The following is a 23,334-nucleotide window of genomic DNA, read 5'->3' as shown; positions in this document are numbered from 1 at the left end:
AAACCTTCTCAATAAAGAAAAGATGGATTTAATTTTGGACAGGCAGCGATAAATTCAGGAAATTGTTACAGCAGAGGAACCAAGACTGAACACAGTTTGGTGACAATAACAGTGAATGGTGAACTACAGAGTTTCAGTGATGGATAAATGACGCACCGTATCGATTAAACATTGAAAAATATTTTATAGAAAAAAATACAGAAAAGTGTAAAAAGTGAAAAACATTGTTTTTAATCAATTGCAGATTTACCACGATTAGAGAAATACCAATTATATAAAAGTAAAACAAATGATTACAACAGGTAGAAAGTGCACTGCTGATAACGTTACAGATTATACGGAACAGATATTTCAATTTTTTCGACCCGATCATCAATACCGTTGGGACTTTGCGTTCGCATTAGTCGATAAAATGTTGCGCGGTTACGCTCTGATGATTCCGAGGTTCTAGAGTTATCCTCAGTGATGTCATAATGGTCATTGTTTGCAAACCTTGTGTTTTGTTGATGAGGTGACGTGGTGTGTCTGTGAATGTTGGAAGTTGGAACAACATCAATTGTTCCTCTTCTTTGAGGAGTTCGATTGTTGGAGACGTAAAAGCTCTGACTTGGAGGTTCCGGACTTTTTTCTCGTCTGTGAGTGAATTCATCCGGTTGGCTCCTTTCTCTATCATCGTAGTAAAGAGTCCTCTGATCCAACGAAGATCTTCCGCCTCTCATCTTTTCAGCGGATGCGGGATCAGCTCGGGATCTAGTAGATGAAGGTTTCTGACGATTATAAAACTCTCGATTGTCGAACTTCGTCATCGATGATGTTCCACGAGATGTGAATTGACGGACGGGACTCGTTTCGTGGGGAAGATGGGACGTGTTGCTCCATCTTTCTCTTCGTGGCTGTCTGTCATTAGATATATTGCCATTTTATTCAAGTGTCTGGTTTTGCATTAAGTATGAAACACAATGTCCACAGCTTGTTAAAGTGTGAAATAAATACACTGTGCATAAAACACACCGTGTAAATACATTGCTGTGTAACAAAACGCTGTGCGTAAGATAAAACACCCTGTGTAAAGTACACACTGTGCACACAAGACACTGTGATATGGTGTGCATAATACCTGTAAGGATGAATTGAACCATTTCCTATGTAATTTTCAAATCTTTAAAAAAGTAAAACTTAAATATTTTAACTGAAACATATTAATATAAATTTTGCCATACATGTAAATAATTATAATAGTTAAACTTATAGGCGCCAAATTTTTAAAACAACATGGGAGGCAGGGATAGTTAAACACACAATTCTGTGAAACAAATTTTTTGGTTGTAATGTTTACTTATTAATGCAGTGCAAATGTTTTCATGGGGAGACCTGCCTACCCTGCCACCCCAGGTTTGATGCCTATGGTCATACTGCTTGCTTTAGTTGCTAACTGTTAGTGAAGGTTTAACTTTGCGCACCAATGTTATTACATGCACGCAACTACCTTGCAATATATGGATGCAATTTCTATTCAATGTGAGACGTCATAAACTTTGATATTATGTTACTATGGGTGCGACAATGCTGCCTAATTTGCGAGTCATTATAACTTAAAAGAACTATCAGCAATGCTTGGAGAGAACAACAATCTAAACCGAGATTCCCAAACTTTCAAAACCACATTTGATTTAATCTGTTTGAAGCACAAAATTGAAAAAAACTGTATCTTTTATTTAACATAAATTAAAATATTATTTTGATTATAAAACATAGCACCCATATTAAGAAACCTATTGTTTGTATGAAGGTTTTATATCCAGAAACATTATTCAAGGTATTGTACCCTCTAAATACATCCGTGCAGTTAGTAGCATGCGCAGGCACGCACGTACCTTAACGGGGACGTAACCTCACCCGAGTTAAAAAGTTTCTGAAATAAATATCACCACGTAATAAATATCACCACATAATATTCCACCTCGGTTGTTACCTTGTACTCACTTACACAGGTGTTTCGTGGACATTTTCATTCAACGACTCAATGTTCAACAAACTAAACCATATTTTTACAACATAATCAATAGTTATGATGTAAATGAAGCCAGTTGTCATAAAATTTAAAAAGTTTACGAAACATTCGTAAACTTTGTGACAAATAGATTAAATTATAATGCAACAAAATAGATTGTTTATATTTGTTACAAAATAATGTTATTTTTATGGTAAATAAAAGTAACAAAACAAAAACACAACATTACAAACCATAAACAACAAGTACTGAGAGATAAAAATTCAACACAGAATTTTTTTTTTTAATTAAATCGAATCTACACTTATTGTTACCTTGGCAAGGAGCTATGCAGTGACGAGTTTTCCTTAAATTTTGAATCTTTTATTTTCCGTCTCGATGACGTCGGGTGTTGGGGGGATTGTTCCCTTTGTGATGTCATAATGGATTGATTTTTCATGGAGGAGGGGTCAACGGAATGTCTACCACTAGAAGTGCTGTTGTAGTTTAACTGTTTGAATAAATTAATTATCAAATGAGATTAAAGAGTTGGAGTTATATTACGGTTTTTAACCCCGGGTTTGGAATGCAAAACTGGGTCACCATATCATTTGATTGGTTGGCCTACGATATAATTATTTTAAACCCGTTAGTTTGTATTCTAAAAGTTAAATCCTGATTCCATACTATAGCGGTTGACAAAATAGTTGCATGGCTGTTATAAAAGGTTAAATATTTTGGTAGGTTTAAATTATTAATGGGCCATATTTAAATACTTACTATGACATCACAATTAACATTGTTACACACAAACTTACTATGACATCATTGTCTCGTATTCTTTGCATTGAAGTAACAGGAACACTAGGTGGCCTTAGTCGATCGTAATCGCTTCTTTCAATATAAATATCATGTTAGTTGAGTGGGTGGGTTACATAATACGTACCATAGGGTAAAACAGGACACCTTTAGCACATAATATCCAAATATCCTGATCATGTTTTAAACAATTAACAACGGTCTATAGGAATTGTGAGGATTCGTTTTTTGTAACATATAACATAACATAAATGTGGGTATGTAACATGAATAACTAGCAATATAGGTGACTGACAATATAAACAAGCAGAGCCAAATTATATTCACCACATTAATCAATGAGGTTCCCTATGTTTGACAACTATAAGTGTAACTGCCTTTTATCACACATCCTTGATTTTAATAAATATAAAAAATTGTTTCAAAATAAAAGTGAATTACTTTGGTTTTGATTCAGTTTGTGAGTTGAGTTGTCTGTTGCGTAACTCGTGGACTTTTGCCTGGATTCTAAAAATAATTGTTGTATTGAAATATTGTTAGGTAATATTCTGACTGTGTGTAAAATTAAACAAGCTATAGATAGAAGCAATGTCTGGTAAAAAAAGCCAAACTTTTGGGGGTTGGGGAATGCTGGAAGTTTTCCCAGTGGGTGGAGTGAAGCTACATTTGTGAATTAACATTAAAACAAGCCAAACTCAAGTTGTAATGCTGGGAGCTCTTATAGCCCTCTTACACCCTGTTCTGTACAGGTGAGGTCCTAAAGGATCTAGGATTTAGACCAAATTTGACCCATTACTTCAACACCCTTATACGTCCAAAAGTGACGATCTCACAATAGGTAAAGTCCTTTATTTATGTCCCGATTCTTAAAATACCCTTTACTTACATTTCTTTCTCAACGTTCATCTTTTCAAACTCTCTCACACGATTTGCTTCCAAACCACGTTTATAAACTTCACTTTCAGCGAGGTTTCCACGAGGACTCGAACCTTGGCTGCGCTTCGATTTGTTTAATCTAAATAGAGATCATATAAATTGAAATTAAAAACTAAGGAAGCTATGCACTATAAATAGCAACTGTATTTATTTTATGATAGTATTTACAGTTTTGTTTCAATACAAAAAATCTGTAGCTTTGTGAAAGTGAAGAGTCAAAAAGGTAAATATGGACTTACTTAAACAAACCAAAAAACTTTGTTCCTTTATTTGTTGATCGTTTCTTTCTTGTTTGTTCGTTTGTTTGATCACAATCTGCGTCTTCTTGCACTGAATATTAAGTTAAGTTATTGACATTATCTATAAAGTAATGCATCAGTTTGAGGAATAAATAAGAACAAATAAGAAAAATGCAACGGGTAAAGCCGTGATATCGCTCTAATCAATCAAGGGCAGTACTGGCAGAAATGTTGATTAAACTAAAACTATACAGCAAGTTCATGCAACAAAGCACACCTAAAGGACTTGATATATGGACCAAAGCTTGTCCATTACATCGACATTCAGGGTGCTACAACCCATTAAAAACCACTGAATTAGAGCAGTATTACTTAAATGTCTTGCCCAAGGAAACATACACCTATCAGTATTGGTATCTGTATCAAGCATTGAACCAACTATTTTTCGTTTCAAACCAAATGCTTATTCAGTCACAGTGTCGTATTTGTGATGTTACAACTATGTGATCATGAAACTTGAAACCATTGTTAGTAAGCATGCGATAATGAAACAACAATCTCCATTGTTACAAACAAACCCACCATTGTCATCATTCTTGTGCAGAGCTGAGGTTCGTGCCGTGTGCAAAACATGCAAAACTTATTATTATTACATCATAATAAAGTTTATGAAACGATACAATGCTCAATATATGAATGTTTTCTACGTTATATTTCATGAAATTCACCAAGGTATAAAGCAACCACCACAGCATATTTACTGCAGCATAACAACCACTTGACTTCTATTTAAGTTAATAAAAAATGTATATTTCACTTTCTCGAGTATGATATTATATCCAAAAACGGGCATGCAGAAAATTGCTATGGCAGGTTGAACTTCCATGGCAATTATGTTGCTGCAGTGGTACGAGGTGAATTTCATGAGTGATATTAGTTATTGTGCATTGAGCAAGTATGAACATTAGGTTAATGCTTTGATTGTGGATGAAACAATGTGTTTGTTAGTTAAATATGAAGCCACCATGTATATTAATCCAACTTACAAATATCCATTGGTTTAATATGAGGAGTTCCTGATGACATATCATAAGATCTATCCAAGGCAGCTCGAAAACTATCATTCATTAATCGGCCTCTTACAACCTGCGTGATTAAGTGTGTTGTTACCATAGGCGCCTGACCTGGGGTGGCAGGGTGGGCAGAGTTACCCCAAAATTTTCTACACTGATTAATAAAGAGATATTATTCATGAAGTGGAGTAATGGGGAACTTTCAGTATTTTCTACAGATTCTTTATCAGGCATAATAGAGATTTAGCACGGCAGTTTTGGTGTAAAAATAAACCAAAAACTATTGTATTGGTAACCAATGTTTCGTACCATAGAGCAAGGCCAATTACTGAAACAGCAAATTCGAAAGTAAAAAGCAGTGTAACAACATATGTAAATTGCACATTACATACTATTGTATTACAACACCCCTACCTTGGGCAATGCTCTAGGATAGCCAGCATCCAGTTTATCCTCCACATAACATTTCTCCACAGCGCTTTGCAAACTTTCGAGTGAACTTGACTTCGCGATTCCCAATGTTGGGCCAACGTCAACTTGGTCTGCTGAAAGTATAATTTTAGAAAATTTAGAAAGAAAAAAAAAACAAAGCAAAAAATGGTATGCTGGTAGAATTTTAATGCTCCATAAATATACAGTGCATAATAATGCTAGCATAAGGAAATAAATGGAACTCATTTATCCATGTGTGTCTTGGCAAAGTCAGTCGATATGACACATATACCCCAAAATGTTATTTTAGACAAGTTTTATTTTCAGACAAAAGTTTTTAAGTTATAAATAATTCAAAACAAAGCATAAACAACAGAAAACAGAGTTAAAAACATAGTAATTCCTAAAATTTAAAATTACTTCTGCACCTTTCTTTTCTTGCCTACCCTGCATACAATTACTATGCAAAGTATTTGCAGTCAACAGTGATTCGGTTGATACTGATTTTTTTAACGTCATTGGTTGGGGAACGTTGCTCCCAAAGTTGCGAGAATTATTGTTGTTGGTTTGTTTTGATGAATAAGGGGTTGTAGAATCTGAAGACAATAGAACATTATTTATATTTTAAATAAGCATACAGTTGCAAATTGTAAACAAGTTTTTTTCCCAAAACAAAGTTAATAAATTTTCTGCTGTTAATACCAGGCACAATGTAAGATAATAACTCCTCAAAAAATGTAATTCTTTGGATCAAAGTTTTGGTTGGCAATACAACAAAATATTATCATGGGTACGACTAAAAACTATATTAAATATAACATGTTTTAAAGAAAAAAAAGTGAATGTCTGTTTAAAAATAATTCTAAAATAGTTAGAATAACCACCCCCACCTTTATCTTTGTTGGACTTCCCCTCAACATCCTTGTTGGACTTCCCCTCAACATTAAACGGCAACCTCGGTATCGGATCTTTTCGTTTCTCCGACATTGATTGACGAGTGACAGATTCGCGGTTGAATGGATCGGAAACATTTGGCCAATCATCATCAACCATTACTACGTCTAATGATGTCATAATAATGATTGTGTGATATTTAAATATAACTAAACAGAAATAAAAACAATGCTGATGAATGGTATCTAACAAGCTATATTAGACAATGATAGTTAGACACACATTTCTGAAAAAAACTAATTAAATAAAATTTATGACTAAAAAATTAACTGCAAAACACTTATTACAGATTTTCTGGATCCAAGTTTAGTAATATTCTAGAACATCCACCCAACAAAGATGTTGATGAATAAATTTACCCGGATTGATGGGAGATGTTGATCTTGTTTGTGAGAGGTCAAGAGGTTCATCTTCATCCATCATCCGCGATCTCGTGTCATCTATTGTGAGCTCGTTCGCTGTGAGGAACAATGACCATCGTTATGATGTCATAATAGGAAGACAAACATGCTCATGCGAGTGAAGAATCAACGAGAAACATGCGATTATGATGTCACAATCAAAGACAATCGATTGCTTAAAATCAGTGGCGCAACCATTGCGTGTTTAAAAGGGTGTTATATTTTAAAAAGGAGATTGTAATGTTTATAAAAAGAATAACATATTTACTTTATCATTTGTATGTACTTATTCTCTCCCATGTAGAAAATAAAAAGTTTTTTATTGGTTTATGGTGGCTACGGCAAAAATGGGGTCATCACGACAGCAAGACACCCCCCTGGTTGCGCCTCTGCTTGAAAAACTTGAATGAAATTAAATAGATTTCAAACCTTGCAGGAAAGGTGGGAAAATAATTTATTTTGAAATAAGATGAAAAGAAACTTTCTAATGTTGTGGTTAATGTTCTGAATACAAGTTGGAAAAAGATATATTTGTCATGGAAATTAATTAAGATTAAATATCAAGTAATCTACACCCCACAGAAACACCTTCTCTATTGCAGAAACATATCAATTGTTGTGTCATAATGAACCTGGTATTTCAAGGAACTTTGTAATTATAATCAACTTTAAATATTCCAGCTAAATATGATGAAGAATGAAGTAAATTAGTTGGAGGCATCAGATGTTAAGATTGTTGTGCATAATGCTGAAGGTGGAAGTCACATGCTGGTAAACCCATGAAGCATCAACTACCTGTGATGCTTTCAAACACCCTCCTGCTATGCTCACCACAATTAACCCCACCATTATTACGTGAGCTGCGGAGGGAAAGAGATCGCTTCGCAATGCGGTGAGTCCTTGGTATGGTCCATGTCGCATAGGGGTTAGGTGTCGAGCTCCTGGAGGGATCCGGGGAGGTTGGGGAAGCGGGGGACTGCTGGATCAAGTTACTCAAGAAGCTCGAAGACGAGGAGTTCAAAATCTTTTCCCGAACTTTTTTAACAACTTCCACATCCACGTGATCGCTCTCAGCAGTCACAGATTTAGATCGGATGTGATGATGCGAGATCCTACGAGCAACCGCGCCTCGAGATGAGGGTCTTCCTCTTTTATCTTTCCTCTCAAGAGTGGAGGACACAGGAGGAGCATCATCCGAACCAAAAGATGTTTCGACGAACAAAGCAGGGAGTGAGGCTTGCTTTCTATGCATCGGCTTAACCGTATCTTGCGAACCTCGTGTTGAAATGTTGAGGTGATATATTGTGAACATCAAATTACTTCTCACATGCTCACATTGTGGGTGGGAATTAACATTGATTTTCACCAAACTTGATTTAAGTTAGTTAAACAAACAACAAATATCAACTAAGTTTTAGATAGAATTGGGATCAAATTGATGTGTTTTGATGAATAAGTAAGTTTTGTAGAATTACCTGATCTTGTTGATAATTGGTCAAGGATAGAGTCGGATAAATCACTGCTGGCTTCTGATGAAACACGGGATGATGTTGGATGTCTTCGCGCAACCACCATCTGTGGGTTGGAAGATATCATGTATCAAGTTGAATGTGTGGTGTGGTATCAATGATGTGGTGTGGGCGTGTGGCAAGTATTAAGTTTGTGTGCAAAGTGTAGTGTGGCATGTGTCAATTATGTGGCATCAATCAAGTGGCGTGGCAAGTATGATGTAAAAAGGCTATATTCCATGTTCCAAGCATCATGTGACATGTGTTGGTTGTGTGATTTGGCATGTGTCATTCATATGAAATGCCAAATGAGGTACACAATCAGAATATAATGGACAACAATAGAACAACTAGGTATAAAGGACCAGAATTATTATAATGCATTTACTTGTGATAAAAGTAACCTGAAGAGGCGACAAAACCAACATATATATTATGCATAACAGCTGGAGTATAAATACCTGTATCAACCCTCTAATATTCCCTTCATTAGACATTGATGTTCGTAATATATCAATGGCTTCTCTGTTCGTGGCTCCCGTCATTGAATGTCCATTCACTTTAACAAGTTGATCGTTTACTTTTAATCTACCATCCTGTAAGGTAATAATACTGACATATAAGGTATGTTTATTGTTGGCATCATCACTCCTTGTAAAGAACTGAGCAGATTTGTTGAAACGTCCGCTGCGATATAATGAGTCTGTACTTGTTAATTGTAACATACATAAGCATGATTTATATTTAATTATAATTTTACTGCTACAACAGGTTAAATATATATGAAGCGCAAAATATAGGACGACAGGGTTGGCACACCTCTAAATTTTGGAACTAAATTTGTTTCATAGGCAATATGTATACAAGAATAAAAAAAAACAATAAAAACGCAACACACTATTTCAATGTTTTTATCCCTACCACCCAATATTTCAACAACCATCGTAAACCGCACCTGCCATGCAGCACCACCATGGAAAATAGCTTTCACAAAAATTCCCAGATCTTTCCCAGATTTCTTGCTTTGATTTCCTTTCAAACTTATTCCAAGCCCAGCTGATCCTGGAAGTATATCATGTGAAATATTATATGATATATCATGTATCATAAAATATCATGGCTAATTTCATGTATCATGTGTAATATCATACAATTTACAATATGTGTTTGTTGAGCATTTAAAGATTTTTTTTGCAAAGTTAAAATAATCGGGAGTTTGCCTATTTATAATGTGTTATGTTACTTTAAACAAATTTGCATAGGACTAAATAAATGAAAGAACTTTGAGACACAATATGATACACAAGTAACACAACATACAAATACCAACCTGTATCATTGAGTGGAATCTCAAACATGAAAAATTCTTTCACATTTTCTTCCCTGATAACTTTATCTGTTACTGGATCGTCTTTCTGTGACAATAATAAGAACAAATTTAACTTAAAAACGTCGTATGGCTAGTTAAGAGTGCTTGCCTTGTGACAAGAAGATACAGAGTTTGAAACTGTATGTCTCTTTGGATAAGACATTACATAATCCAGAGGTCAGTAAAGGGTTGACGTTGACCACAGAAAATCAATCACCCACAAAGTACGCACGACTTAATTTATAAACAGACATGAGGTGTATGAAACTGAACAACCGTGATATAAAGACCGCCACTTTCCCACCACACAGGAATAAAAAGTTGCATTTATTTATAAATTATTTACCACAAGTCCACAACCAAGTTAATAGCAACCATACGCACCAGTTTTCTTGGTAAAGTTTCATTCTGTCGACTAACAACGAGGTTTACAAGACTTCCGATGACAATTCCTCTCAATATTGCAACAGCATCTTCTTGTGTTTTCCCATTCATGTCTTCACCATTGACTTCAAGCAATCTACGTTGATTGATATGATGTTATTTGCAAAGTAAGGTTTTTTTTTTCCTTTTTTTACAAAATTTTGAGTGACACCGAATGCTGTTACACAGTCAATAGTCATATTTGTCAAATATAGGGAACCTCATTGATTAATGTGACGAATGCGATATACTTTGGCTCTGCTTGTTTGTATAAACACCTAACAGCAGAGTAAAGGCTGTTTTGCCTTAAAAGTTTGGATGACATTTCACCCTTGGAACCCCCATTGTTACATTTATGATTCATTACCACATGGCAGTGAGAATTACTACAGTGAAAAGTTTAACTTATTGGTTCCAATGTTTAATAACTCTTTGTGAATAGTCTGGGTACACAGTAAAAAAATGGTGATATTAAATCAATAAAACAGGTAATAACATGGAATATGGCAAAAAATAGGCGCTTATGTATGAACCTGCCACTAAAAATAGGCTAACATAGGGTATAGGATCTCTGTCAAAGTTAGATCATTACCCCAACACCTAGGGTGCCACCACAAGGATCTTAATGGATCTTGAAGCATGGCCTCATATATATGTTCTTACCTATCACCAGCTTGTAGCCTTCCATCTTGCACAGCAGCACCGGTTGGTAATATGTTACGAATATATATCGGACCAGGATCACCCACTGATGTATCTCGTGTTGTGATGCTGAAACCTAATCCGGAGGTTTCTATGGGAATACATTTGGTTAGTAAGAATTAAATGGATTTTGGAGGGTGGTCTGGGATGTAGGCATGGACACTGAATGTAAAGATTATATTCTGGAGAGGTTTTCAGTGAGGCACATCTCAGACCTAGGATGTATGTCTATTTCCCTAATACCCAAACACCCATGGTGTAGCTACAGTGGAGCAGTATACAGACACTCCATAATAGAGATTCTATTCTATAAGATACAACACCCCCAATGACATCACAATTACCTTTCATGAGTTGAATGTCGATTCTGCTTCCGATCTTCCTTGTATAACAACTTACATTATCGTAAGATTGTTGCGCAATAAGTGGTAGCTTGGTGTGGGGGGAGGTGGATTCCTGGGGATTCATAAATTATTTAATGAAACTTTCACAAATATATATATATATTTATATAAAAATTAGCTATAAAAATCTTAAAACACACAATAATCATGTTAATACAAAAACATAACACAATTTAAGAACTTTTGTGTTCATGTTAATAAACTTACATGAGTTGACATTGACGAAGCTGAAGTTGATGATTGGGAAACACTGAGGTTTTTTGGTTGTGCATCACTGCTAATAGGCGGGCTTGCGGTGGTCAGTGATAACGATGGAACGTTGTTTGGTCTGTTAAATAATATAAATCTTTATAATATGTATAAAAAATTAAACTGAAGTACAAATATCTTGGTAAATATCATAGTAAGATCTAATTTCTTTGGTGTAAATTTTATATTCTTTGTTTGTTGTATAAATAATGAATTTATTATTTGTTTCAGAGTAAATCGAGTAAGAGCTTTTGCTCTATATTCTTTTAGGTTAGTATGCATGCAGTGTAATAAATTCTAGAATTGGCTCTACTCACCGTGATTCAAATTCAACATGTCTCTCTAGCTCCTCCACTGGCAATATTCTTAACTGCAGTTCCGCATAATGACAACTCTCGTTTAAAATCGCTTTCGCACTGAAAATAATAAATGAAAATGGAACTAAAACTAAAAACCAAAATATATAACATAATTCTGGTAGGTGGCAACTGCTATAGTCCTAGTTAATTTATTGTTGACTTCATTTTTTAATTAACCTTTTTCCCCTAAATTCCCACTCAAATGTTTTGGTTAAATAAAAACAAAATAGAACAACTTTTCAAGAATATAATATACTATAAGCACATGCTGCACATCTTGCCTGGTAGGCTGGTAGAGTAGTAGCAACAGTTAATGTTCGACAAATGTTTAATAGCCATCCTGGTAAGTTCAGATTATATGGCAGTTGGCAGACAAAGGTTTACAAAGTAAAACCCTTTCTACATGGGAGGAGCCAGTTTAAACATTTTCGTTAAACTTAGAAACTCACTCATCGAGGTTGAAATACATTAGAACATGTTGATTGATCTCCACTATGACATCACCAAGGGATAACAATTTCTCTTCTTCTACTCTCGATCCTGATTTAATGGAGGAAACGAGAAGACCGGCGAATTTATTATTGCTTCGATCTCTGTACTCAGATACCTGAATGTTGGGGTTTTTGATTGAAAAACAAGTGATGGTAGGTAGGGGTAAGTAGGGCTATGCTTTTATTCAATAGAACTTGTATAGTTTAATAGTAGATTGGGGGAGGATGGTACATGTTTTCATTTCTTTTATCGTCCCATTTGGTAGTAAACAAAGAATGTTTCTAGTATTAAATAACGCAATTAAAGATCTCGCCACTCCTAAATGGAATTGTTAACTTTTCTAAAATGTTATTTTTATCTCAAAGTTCAATAAAGTGTTTATGTTATTTTGTTGCATTATCTGTTTGTCTTTTGACTTAGATAATTGTTCAATTACGTCATTTACTAATGGTAAATAACCTATACACACCTACAGCTACAACATGTTGCGAAAAGTAACAGAATACGCGAAAGGAAAATAGTCCAGGAACCTCATGGATAGGATAGTGGGTCAGATAAGGCTTTGTTATTTTTCATTATTCAATTAAATTTCACCTCATTGAACCATAGTTTATCACACATAAGATTAGTAAATTAACATTCCACATTCAATCAACACAACTACAGGTGCCAAACCTAGGATGACAGGGTGGGCAGGCCTACCCTGGTATTTTCTACAATGCAATAATCAGTAAATATGGGACAAAACCAGTTTCATTAATGTTTTTGCGTGTCTAACTATCCCAGCCTCCCTTGCATTTTAAAGTTTGGTGATTATAGTCACAACAAATAAAAAAACATTTTTAAAAATAATACAAAAGATATAAACACAACCCAAAAATGATTTTCATAAAAAGTAATTCCGTAAAAGATATGAACCAAACACATGACACTTGACATATAATAAAGTGACAATAGCAAACAATATACCTGTATACCAAGCTCCCTGCCATCATTGGACAAACATACTTCTTGTGAATCTTTATAGAACCATGGCAAGCTTTCAGCATAAACCGAATCTTTACTTTTATCTGTTTGCTCCTCGTAACCGTTAGGTTTATTGTTCGGGGAAGAGGGGTAGTTATAATAAGTCGTCGTGTGGAGGGGGTTGTAATATTGCTTGTCGCTTTCAACTGACTCAGACAACCCGCTTGCCATCGATTGTCGCGTGACATCGCGAACAAAATACGAACGTTCGTCGTCATGTCGATGGTCAGGTTGTTTGGGTTCGGGATGTTTAGTGTTTTTCATGATTTGTTGAAGATAACTTCCATTCTGACCACGGTCGTCACTCTGGTATGTAATGTCGGCATAAATTTCATTTTTTGGATATAAATAAAATATGGGGTAACATTTTCATTTTTTTATTAAAATCTGGGAGTGACATTGTTAAAATACAGTTACACTTATAGTTGTCGAACATAGGAAACCTTATTGTTTAATAACTGCATTATACTTTGGCTTTGCTTGTTTGTATGACCCCTAACAGCAGAGTAAAGTCTGTTTTATATGTTAAAACTACTAAACTAGGGTGTTAAAACACCCATGTTATAATTTCACCATCCAATACTAACCTGTTCTATAGAGCTAAGTATAGAATCATGATTCATGGATGCGTCGCTGACATCATTGTCCCTTCGAACCACTATCTGTGAATCTGAAGGGGGAGAAATACATTTAATTATAAACTATTTGAAAAAACTAATATTAGTGAAGTCATTGAAAGATTTTCAATGTTTATTAACATAATGTTTTATTATAACTTTGCAATGCAACCAGTTTAATATACAAATCAATAATAATTTAGAAATTGAAAATAACAAGACATTCACAGTTCACAAGCGTTTCGCATCTAAACAACCACTGGATTGCTGTGGTAAAAAATATCACAAGGAAAAAATAGTGTAATAAGTCATTTTATATTTGACGAATATGGGCTGTTATGTTTGTATTAAAATTGACCAGAGAATATGTATTTAAAGCAAGCTTGACTTATATTATGTCATAATAATTAGGGATGTGCCGAGCCGAGCCCGAACTCAAAAGCTCGTGCCCGAGCGTCTCCTTTTTTGACGCTCGGCGCTCGGCTGAAATCTGGGCCGAGCGCCGAGCCTCATATGCTATTGCTATAATGTTGCACGCGAGAGCGAAAAATACTGAAAATGAAAAAAGTGAAGCTACTAAGAGGAGATAATGAGAACAGTCAGCGTAGCTTCCTTTTTAATTATTTTTCGTTCGTTGTGAATTTGCTCTTTCGCAAGTAACGAATCGCAACGTTAGTGAAATTGCCCGTATGGAATTACAGCCGGTGTCAAATTACACGAGCGCGCAATGTTCCTGTATCTTATTTTAAATAAAAAGCTAATAACTCTTAAACTTTTTTATAATGAAATAAATAAACTGCTGCAACCATGGGGGCTGTTTTGTTGTCATGACAGACTCCATTTCCGCAAACACGCACCCAGACAGAAAAAAACAGGCGTTGCATTCAATATTACTTTCTTTCGCTGGGAATTGGAACATGTTTCATTTAATTGTTACGTCACTTGTCCTATAACAACATAACTATAAATTATGACGTTTCATAATATAACAATCGGGAAGAATGTTCCCACTTCCAACCAACCACAAAATCGAAACCTCGTGTATGACGTATGAGCGTCACATTTTTACGCTCTGCGCCGGCGGAGGATATAAAGGAAGACGCACGCGGTAGCATACATTCTACACCTAACAAACGAAGCAATCGTTGTGAACTTATTCTCGTGAATAATGACGTAATAAAACTCCGGTTCTCGTGCGGTGCCATCAAACGATGTTTTTTGGCCTTTGTCCAAGCTCCACCGGGACGATACTATGTAATATCATATTGCAATCTCTGTTGGTTCCAATTTACTGATAGCGTCGCTCTTCGCTCTTATATTTGTATCAATTAAAATTTACATAATCGCGATTTACCTGCATTTAAACTAATCATCAGAAACAAAAATTATACACAAACTAGAGATCGTATGGAAGCGAATAAAACACGATTGTTTTATAACAATCTCGTTTGTAATGTAACAATCGTAATGGTTTATTAAAGTTATTCTGGCGTAAATAATCGTTAGATTATCCACGTTGGACATGCGTAAAACTTACACCAATGTTTTATTTATTAAAAAGACGTTTCTAATTAAGTATAAATAGTGTAATATTGGTCCTAATTTACCGCATAAAGTAGAATAAAAAGATTAGTGTGCAAAACCAATATCTAAAGCGTTTATTTCGCTTTAGAGATAACGTTGTTTTTTATCTGTATGACAGACCCTTTTGAACGCGCTAGTTGCACCACTGGCTGCAAAAGTTATAAATACTTTTTAATTTTTATTGGAAATTACGAAACGAGACGTCTTTTTAACCGCAAACCACGTGCTCTGTAATATTTAAATTAGCGACGCTTTTCGACTGAATATGAACGCGTTCTCGTACGCCTTTCTCCTTAATGACGTCATAGGTGCTCGGGCTCGTGCCGAGCTTTTCGTTGAAGCTCGGCGCTCGGCGAACCCGAGCTTTTGCAACTTCAGCACATCCCTAATAATAATATTGATTGTTGGGCAACTACTATATTATATCGAATATAATATTATGGAGTGGATGAAATAATAAATGGTTGCGTATTCAGTGTCTTAATGTAGCAACCACTATACAGACAGTCATATTGCCCGCCTCTTACAATAACACAACAGAAGCTTAACTGCTTACTTAGTGAGGTAACCACTATGAACGTACTACCACCCCCATACACTAACACAACACACAATGTATTTCCAAAATAAACCGACAAAGAATAAAGTGCCCTCAACGCAAACATTCCTTTGTTGTGATTTAACGCAACAATCCATGGGTGAATGACAACAAAGGAAAAAATAACAAATCAATTTATTACTAGGGATGTGCCGAGCCGAGCCCGAACTCAAAAGCTCGTGCCCGAGCGTCTCCTTTTTTGACGCTCGGCGTTCGGCTGAAATCTGGGCCGAGCGCCGAGCCTCGTATGCTATTGCTATAATGTTGCACGCGAGAGCGAAAAATACTGAAAATGAAAAAAAGTGAAGCTACTAAGAGAAGATAACGAGAACAGTCAGCGTAGCTTCCTTTTTTATTTTTCGTTCGTTGTGAATTTGCTCTTTCGCAAGTAACGAATCGCAACGTTAGTGAAATTGCCCGTATGGAATTACAGCCGGTGTCAAATTACACGAGCGCGCAATGTTCCTGTATCTGATTTTAAATAAAAAGCTAATAACTCTTAAACTTTTTTATAATGAAATAAATAAACTGCTGCAACCATGGGGGCTGTTTTGTTGTAATGACAGACCCATTTCCGCAAACACGCACCCAGACAGAAAGTGCTAAAACAGGCGTTGCATTCAATATTACTTTCTTTCGCTGGGAATTGGAACATGTTTCATTTAATTGTTACGTCACTTGTCCTATAACAACATAACTATAAATTATGACGTTTCATAATATAACAATCGGGAAGAATGTTCCAGCTTCCAACCAACCACAAGTTCGAAACCTCGTCTATGAGCGTCACATTTTTACGCTCTGCGCCGGCGTAGGATATAAAGGAAGACGCATGCGGTAGCATACATTCTACACCTAACAAACGAAGCAATCGTTGTGAACTTATTCTCGTGAATAATGACGTAATGAAACTCCGGTTCTCGTGCGGTGCCATCAAACGATGTTTTTTGGCCTCTGTCCAAGCTCGACCGGGACGATACTATGTAATATCATATTGCAATCTCTGTTGGTTCCAATTTACTGATATCGTCTCTCTTCGCTCTTATATTTGTATCAATTAAAATTTACCTAATCGCGATTTACCTGCATTTAAACTAATCATCAGAAACAAAAATTATACACAAACTACAGATCGTATGGAAGCGAATAAAACACGATTGTTTTATAACAATCTCGTTTGTAATGTAACAATCGTAATGGTTTATTAAAGTTATTCTGGCATAAATAATCGTTACATTATCCACGATGGACATGCGTAAAACTTACACCAATGTTTCATTTATTAAAAAGACGTTTCTAATTAAGTATAAATAATGTAATATTGGTCCTAATTTACCGCATAAAGTAGAATAAAAAGATTAGTGTGCAAAACCAATATCTGAAGCGTTTATTTCGCTTTAGAGATAACGTTGTTTTTTATCTGTATGACAGACCCCTTTTGAACGCGCTAGCTGCACCACTGGGTGCAAAAGTTATAAATACTTTTTAATTAAATAATTTTTATTGGAAATTACGAAACGAGACGTCTTTTTAACCGCAAACCACGTGCTCTGTAATATTTAAATTAGCGACGCTTTTCGACTGAATATGAACGCGTTCTCGTACGCCTTTCTCCTTGATGACGTCATAGGTGCTCGGGCTCGGGCTCGTGCCGAGCTTTTCGTTGAAGCTCGGCGCTCGGCGAACCCGAGCTTTTACAACTTCGGCACATCCCTATTTATTACAGCTTCATTTATGTGAAATATAAATCAAAACTTTGAACAATAACTTTGTAACGGCTTCCTATGGTGGAGATTATGGTCAATTATTTGAAAGTTTATACACAATGGCAATTATGTGATCATAATAGGTGTTCAGCGTAGATAATTAAGGATAATTAATATGAAACATTAATTAAAACTGAAGATAAGATCGTTTTTGAAAGAATTTTGAACCTGTGTAAAAGATGTCACTAACACACATATATCTATGTTGAAACAATTTAATTATTTGTTTTATTTTGTATTATTTTACACTTCATTTGCAGAGACTGACGATGTCATTTAGGCGAAATATAAAATATATATATCTTTTATAATAAAAAATTGGTTGGGACTTTTTTGTCTGTTACATTTTCTTGCACCTGATCCATGAGTTAATGTGGTAACGAATAAAATTTCCCACATTCAGTGAAAGTTTGTCGGTCACACACGTAGTAATTATCACCACGTATCACCGAATTATATTACGTCACATACACTGCAAATAATAGACAGTTGCTTTATAATGTGGGCGTTACATGCCTGCTGTATGATATCATAATTACAACACATAAGCCTTACTTGATTTGAGAGCATCTAATCCAACATCGACTTCTAATGAAGTGTCTTTACTATGAGGTTGGTAAATTATTCTCCCTGCAAGTTTAATACATTATATATAATTCATAATTTGATTGCTAATATAATGTTACTGGGGCAATGGGCCAATATCTCAGCTCTCTGGCATGCCACACTGTAGGTCCTCACCCATATAGAATAAAATATATCGTACAATATTGGGCAATGGGTCTACTGTGGCCCAAATCTTCAGTCCAATGACATCCATCGCCATCGAATCTCAACTCATAGAGAATAGAATATTGCTATTATCCCATATATAATATGTATATACATAATAATGTTTAAATTTCAAGCCATAAAATTTAAGGCACACAAAATATATTAAATGTTGTTTTATAATTGCTCATGTAGCTGGTTATGCAATTTAATAAACTGTTAAATATAAAATTCACATGTTTAATGTCTCCATCCCACTATTAAACTGAAATGTTCAGTTTATAACCAGCATTAAAGTTTATAGCCATCGAGTATAAAAGAGCTGTTTTATATATTTTCTCATGTATTTTAACATACCATTGGTTGGTGTATATTTGGTGTTGATCATGGCACTTCTACTGGATCTACCTTCCGAACTTGTAATACTCCCAAGATCCCAATCAACAGGTTGAGGTTCTTCTTCTTCATACACAGCAATTAACTGAGAAACGTGAGAATGTGGTTATGTTAATATTATCATGTAACAATAAGGAATTCTTTGCAAATAGTTTCGTAAATTCAAGAATTATGTCTAAAACTTTTTCCAACAATTTTTTTGTAACAAAAAAATGAATAGTTTGCTGAATTTGCTGTTATTATAAACACTGGTCAAAGCAATCACTACTGTACTAGAATGTAGTGTAGGCCTACTAAAGCTTATATAATCAGTTTAAATTTGATGAAACATAATGGTGCAATATTAACAATAAATTTAATGTAGCATGCGCACATTGTACAATTACCATTGAAAATGTGTAATTCATTTTTATACAGTGAACCATATTATATAGAATATAGCAGATCAACATACCCTAATAACCCCCTTTACATAAATTTTAATCTAACGTAAATTAAGCAGTATGTTTGTTTGCCGCGTATTTGTTTACCACTGGTGTTTAAATAAGAGGCGCCCACATTGAATAATACTTTGGTAAACCTAGTTTGGTATAATGTAAATTGAAAGTAGTGCTACCGTTGTCATTTATGGTGTATATGTGTGTGAGTATTAACATGCATTCTTTATACACGTCTGTCAATGAGTGATATATTGAACAAATGATGTATGTACCAATTATTCAAAGTGATTCATACTATATGGGCTTATACATGAAGTGGTTAGCCCTATAACCTAATATTATGTAACTGTTTCATACCAGATTAGACTTATCTGTTTGTGTAAATATAAATAGGTCACCGATCTACTTTTAATTTGATACAGAATACAACTTTTATATTAACTGATAGCCTACTGCATATATTAATCCTGTGATGAAATTATACACACTAAAGTGACACTATATTATTAATATTAATAACACAGCAATCAACAATTTTCCAATAGATTTTAATCCAATTAATAAAATATTTTGTGGAAGCAATTAAAGGATTTTAAAATTAAATTATGAAGATTAATGAATGAATTAATGGCAACTCACTTTATCTTTGTCTTCTATGACATCATAAACGAAATCGTCCCAATCTAAAATACCACCATCTACAGCGCTAAGTTGTAACACACGTATCCAATATTCAGAATCCTGTGAGAAAAAGTTAAGATGAATCTACACATTGATGTTAATTTTATAACATTTTGCGATAAAACGGGTGAATATTAGGTAGGTTTCACCACCTAACTTTTGAAGTCAAGCTACCCATAGATTTTTAAAGTTTATGCCAGCGAAAGCATGAATATTTCTTTCTTGTCACATTAGCTTTGATAAGCTTATACTTTTCTAATGATATTTTTAAAATAAATTAATTTTATAACGTTAAAAAGGATTGCTGCAACCCTTGTAATATTCTCAAGGGAGACCTGCATTTTTTGTTGCATACACAGATACACTGCATTATGTAAAATGACTCCACTAAATCTAGAATAAAGCCAATAATAGCGATCACTTTATTAACCTCAAACTACCAATTCATTAGAGCAAGGATATGGTTATGGTATTGGCACGAGTTGTACACTTAACTGAGGTTGGTGAACATTATACTGAGGTGCTTAAGGTATTGAAGGGTGCTTAACATCAAGTGGGTATTAAACAATGTTAGTTTCATATTTTCGTATTTTTTTATATATATTTCATTTGTTTTTATGCCCCAGATGTTGTAAAAAATTACATAAATATATGTATACAATATGCGTAACTGTCTATAAAAACATTATCAAGGCAGAATTTTATTGAAACCAAAATCGTTTCATCTGTGATAAAACAGTTTATCAGTGCTGACCTATAAAACTTGCTAAATGGCAGACAAAAACTTGGTTTCAATCAAATTCAATTTATTTTTACGCAGGAAAATTTGTTCTAAAATATATATGACAGGTAGCAACAGCAGCAAAATCTAGTTTTTGTCTTTTTAGTTTGCTGTTGCAGAATACATGTCCATGTATGAAGCAATGTAACTTGAATATGGTGAACAACAACTGTGGAACATTCACAGCTGTTCCATCATGTTAGTTACACATGACCCAGTTTGTCTAACTTGTGGTAATTATATCCCAGTTCCACAACCAATACCAATATTAACTTAAACAATATATGCATTTTCAACAATGGAAACTTACTATAAATGAAACAATGTATGTTTCCTTTAAAACAATATCCTTTAAATTTAATTTTTTATATAGGCCTATAAAATTTTCAACGAAATAAATATTAAAACTGAACTACAAATTAAAACAAATAGCTATAGGTATTTAACAATGAATTTAAACACGTTCCAACAAAATTACCTTCCCAATAGCTTTCCTGTAGCGAGCACATGCTTTCTCCTGTAGATCAGCAATGCTTAAATCTCCTTTACCACAAGGAACTATAACACGGATGTTTCCAAAACACACAGTAACTTTCATTTTTCAACAGTAATCTGAAAATGAAATTTATTCTGATTTTAAGACAACACCATAATTAGCATTGATGTAGTCTGTGGACGTTTCTTTCTCTATACATGCAGCATGCCTTGTTTAAAAGAGCAGCAGACGTAATTTTGCATTAAAATATGCATGGTTCTTTACCAATGGATGCAAATTTTTTGCTTTGACACATGGCTATTAACAATTGTATATTTGTATTGGCATATTATAAAAATATCTGCCCGGCATATATAGGACTTTTAAGAAGTGTAAAAGGCTATTTTGCAAACCAATTACTTATATCACAATCATGTGCCATCATTATGTTGTAAACAAGCACCATAACCGACATTGTTTTAGTTAATATAAAATATGTATAAGAATACATATATATAGGCGTATATACCAAATAAACAATTTTTTAAAATCACTTACTTGTAAATTTGTGATAAAAAGTTGGTTTTATTACAAATTGTTTTTCATTTTATAGTTCTTAAATAATATTAAAGATTCCGAAATATGTAAAACATTACTAAACAGTTGAATATAAACACTAGCACCTGAAACATAAGAGGTACCACAGTTGAAAAATTTTACACAGCTAGCTATACTAAATTATTTATGCCCGGCAGAATTAAGTTAAAAGATTTTTTTGCAAATTCACTTGGTTCTATATATATATCATAATGCAAATATAATTATTTTTAAATCGGTAAAAAACATTACATTTTAAAGCAACATGATCATTGCTATGAAAGAACGAACATAAACCTGACATTAAAATCATTTAAGCATCAAGTCTATGCAGAATATGGCAGGTGCGCAAGCACTTTGTTAACAAACTTTTAACTATGGACGCCATACCTTTGTAAAATATAACAGTCGTGTTAGTTTTCACACTGTACACAATAAATACAACTTTTTATTTACATGCTACTATGCTAGGAATAATTTGTTTTATTTAGATGCATTAATACTAAAGAACAGCACAGCTGCAAAACCTATAGTATTAAACACCTAAATCTTTTTTTATAAGTTTATACAATTTACTTTTGTTCTAAGTTTTTCATGGCTGAAACTGGTATTCGTTCGGCATATTTTCGCGAACATATAAATAAGTAATGCGGAAAATGCTCCAACAATTCGTCTCTACTATAAAAGTATACAACGATTGCAATATTGTGTACATTATCTATCAATAAAGGTAAACATATTCTACCACAACGTAATAATATTTTCTTACTATAACATATGCATTATAACTTTGTTTCATATTTACAAACGAAATTTGGCGTCGCCGCTTATTATTTACTTTAACATTTCAGTTACACGTACATTATTTAGCAAAAAAATATTTTACTTTTAAATGGTTATGCAAACTGTTATGTTAATGTAAGAGATAAAAACGGGGTGTAAAATTTTAACTAATGCGGAAAGACATTTTAAATTAATTTTAAAACAAACGCATTAATGAAATATACCGAAATATTCGCTTCACACGCTGTAGCAACTGTAACCCCGATTGGTTGCGACAAACGGGTGTAGAAAACAAAACTGGTTTTGTATCTTGTATGCATGTGTACCGCCACTCGGGGTAAAATAAACGGTATTTATTTATTTAAAAGTATTTTTTTTGACACATATGACCAGTAAATAATAATCTATCCAGAGTAAATGCTTTTACTTTACGGGCGCGTTTATATGTACATATTCTATGCGTATTCTT

The 23,334-nt window shown here is 34.2% G+C and overlaps 1 protein-coding gene across 14 annotated transcripts; it reads right to left on the bottom strand.

Annotated features, from left to right (window-relative positions):
• Positions 1-5: 5 nt before the first annotated feature.
• Positions 6-22,189, bottom strand: LOC149730255 (partitioning defective 3 homolog). 14 transcript variants are annotated; one of them, XM_089886221.1, is made up of 31 exons: positions 22,044-22,189; positions 21,489-21,622; positions 20,188-20,289; positions 19,070-19,193; positions 18,497-18,571; positions 13,964-14,046; positions 13,320-13,682; positions 12,308-12,465; positions 11,817-11,915; positions 11,458-11,578; positions 11,191-11,302; positions 10,808-10,937; positions 10,106-10,241; positions 9,683-9,767; positions 9,308-9,414; positions 8,814-8,948; positions 8,320-8,419; positions 7,640-8,119; positions 6,803-6,901; positions 6,380-6,550; positions 5,918-6,085; positions 5,472-5,602; positions 5,031-5,130; positions 4,567-4,590; positions 3,985-4,075; positions 3,696-3,824; positions 3,251-3,316; positions 2,809-2,884; positions 2,326-2,501; positions 1,988-2,035; positions 6-897 (listed from the first exon to the last, which is right to left on the bottom strand). In XM_089886221.1, the coding sequence occupies exons 2-31, from the start codon at positions 21,606-21,608 to the stop codon at positions 327-329; spliced, it is 4,380 nt and encodes a 1,459-aa protein (XP_089742347.1). In that variant the 5' UTR covers positions 21,609-21,622; positions 22,044-22,189; the 3' UTR covers positions 6-326. The 14 variants fall into 14 exon arrangements, with proteins under 14 accessions (XP_089742347.1, XP_089742349.1, XP_089742357.1 ...); XM_089886223.1 differs by lacking the exon at positions 1,988-2,035 and adding an exon at positions 1,118-1,159; XM_089886231.1 differs by lacking the exon at positions 1,988-2,035 and adding an exon at positions 1,118-1,142.
• Positions 22,190-23,334: the final 1,145 nt, after the last annotated feature.

Source organism: Ciona robusta, chromosome 10 (genome assembly GCF_009617815.1).
Source record: "Ciona robusta chromosome 10, ASM961781v2".
Taxonomy (NCBI): Eukaryota; Metazoa; Chordata; class Ascidiacea; order Phlebobranchia; family Cionidae; genus Ciona; species Ciona robusta.
This window is presented reverse-complemented; position numbering and strand designations above follow the sequence as displayed.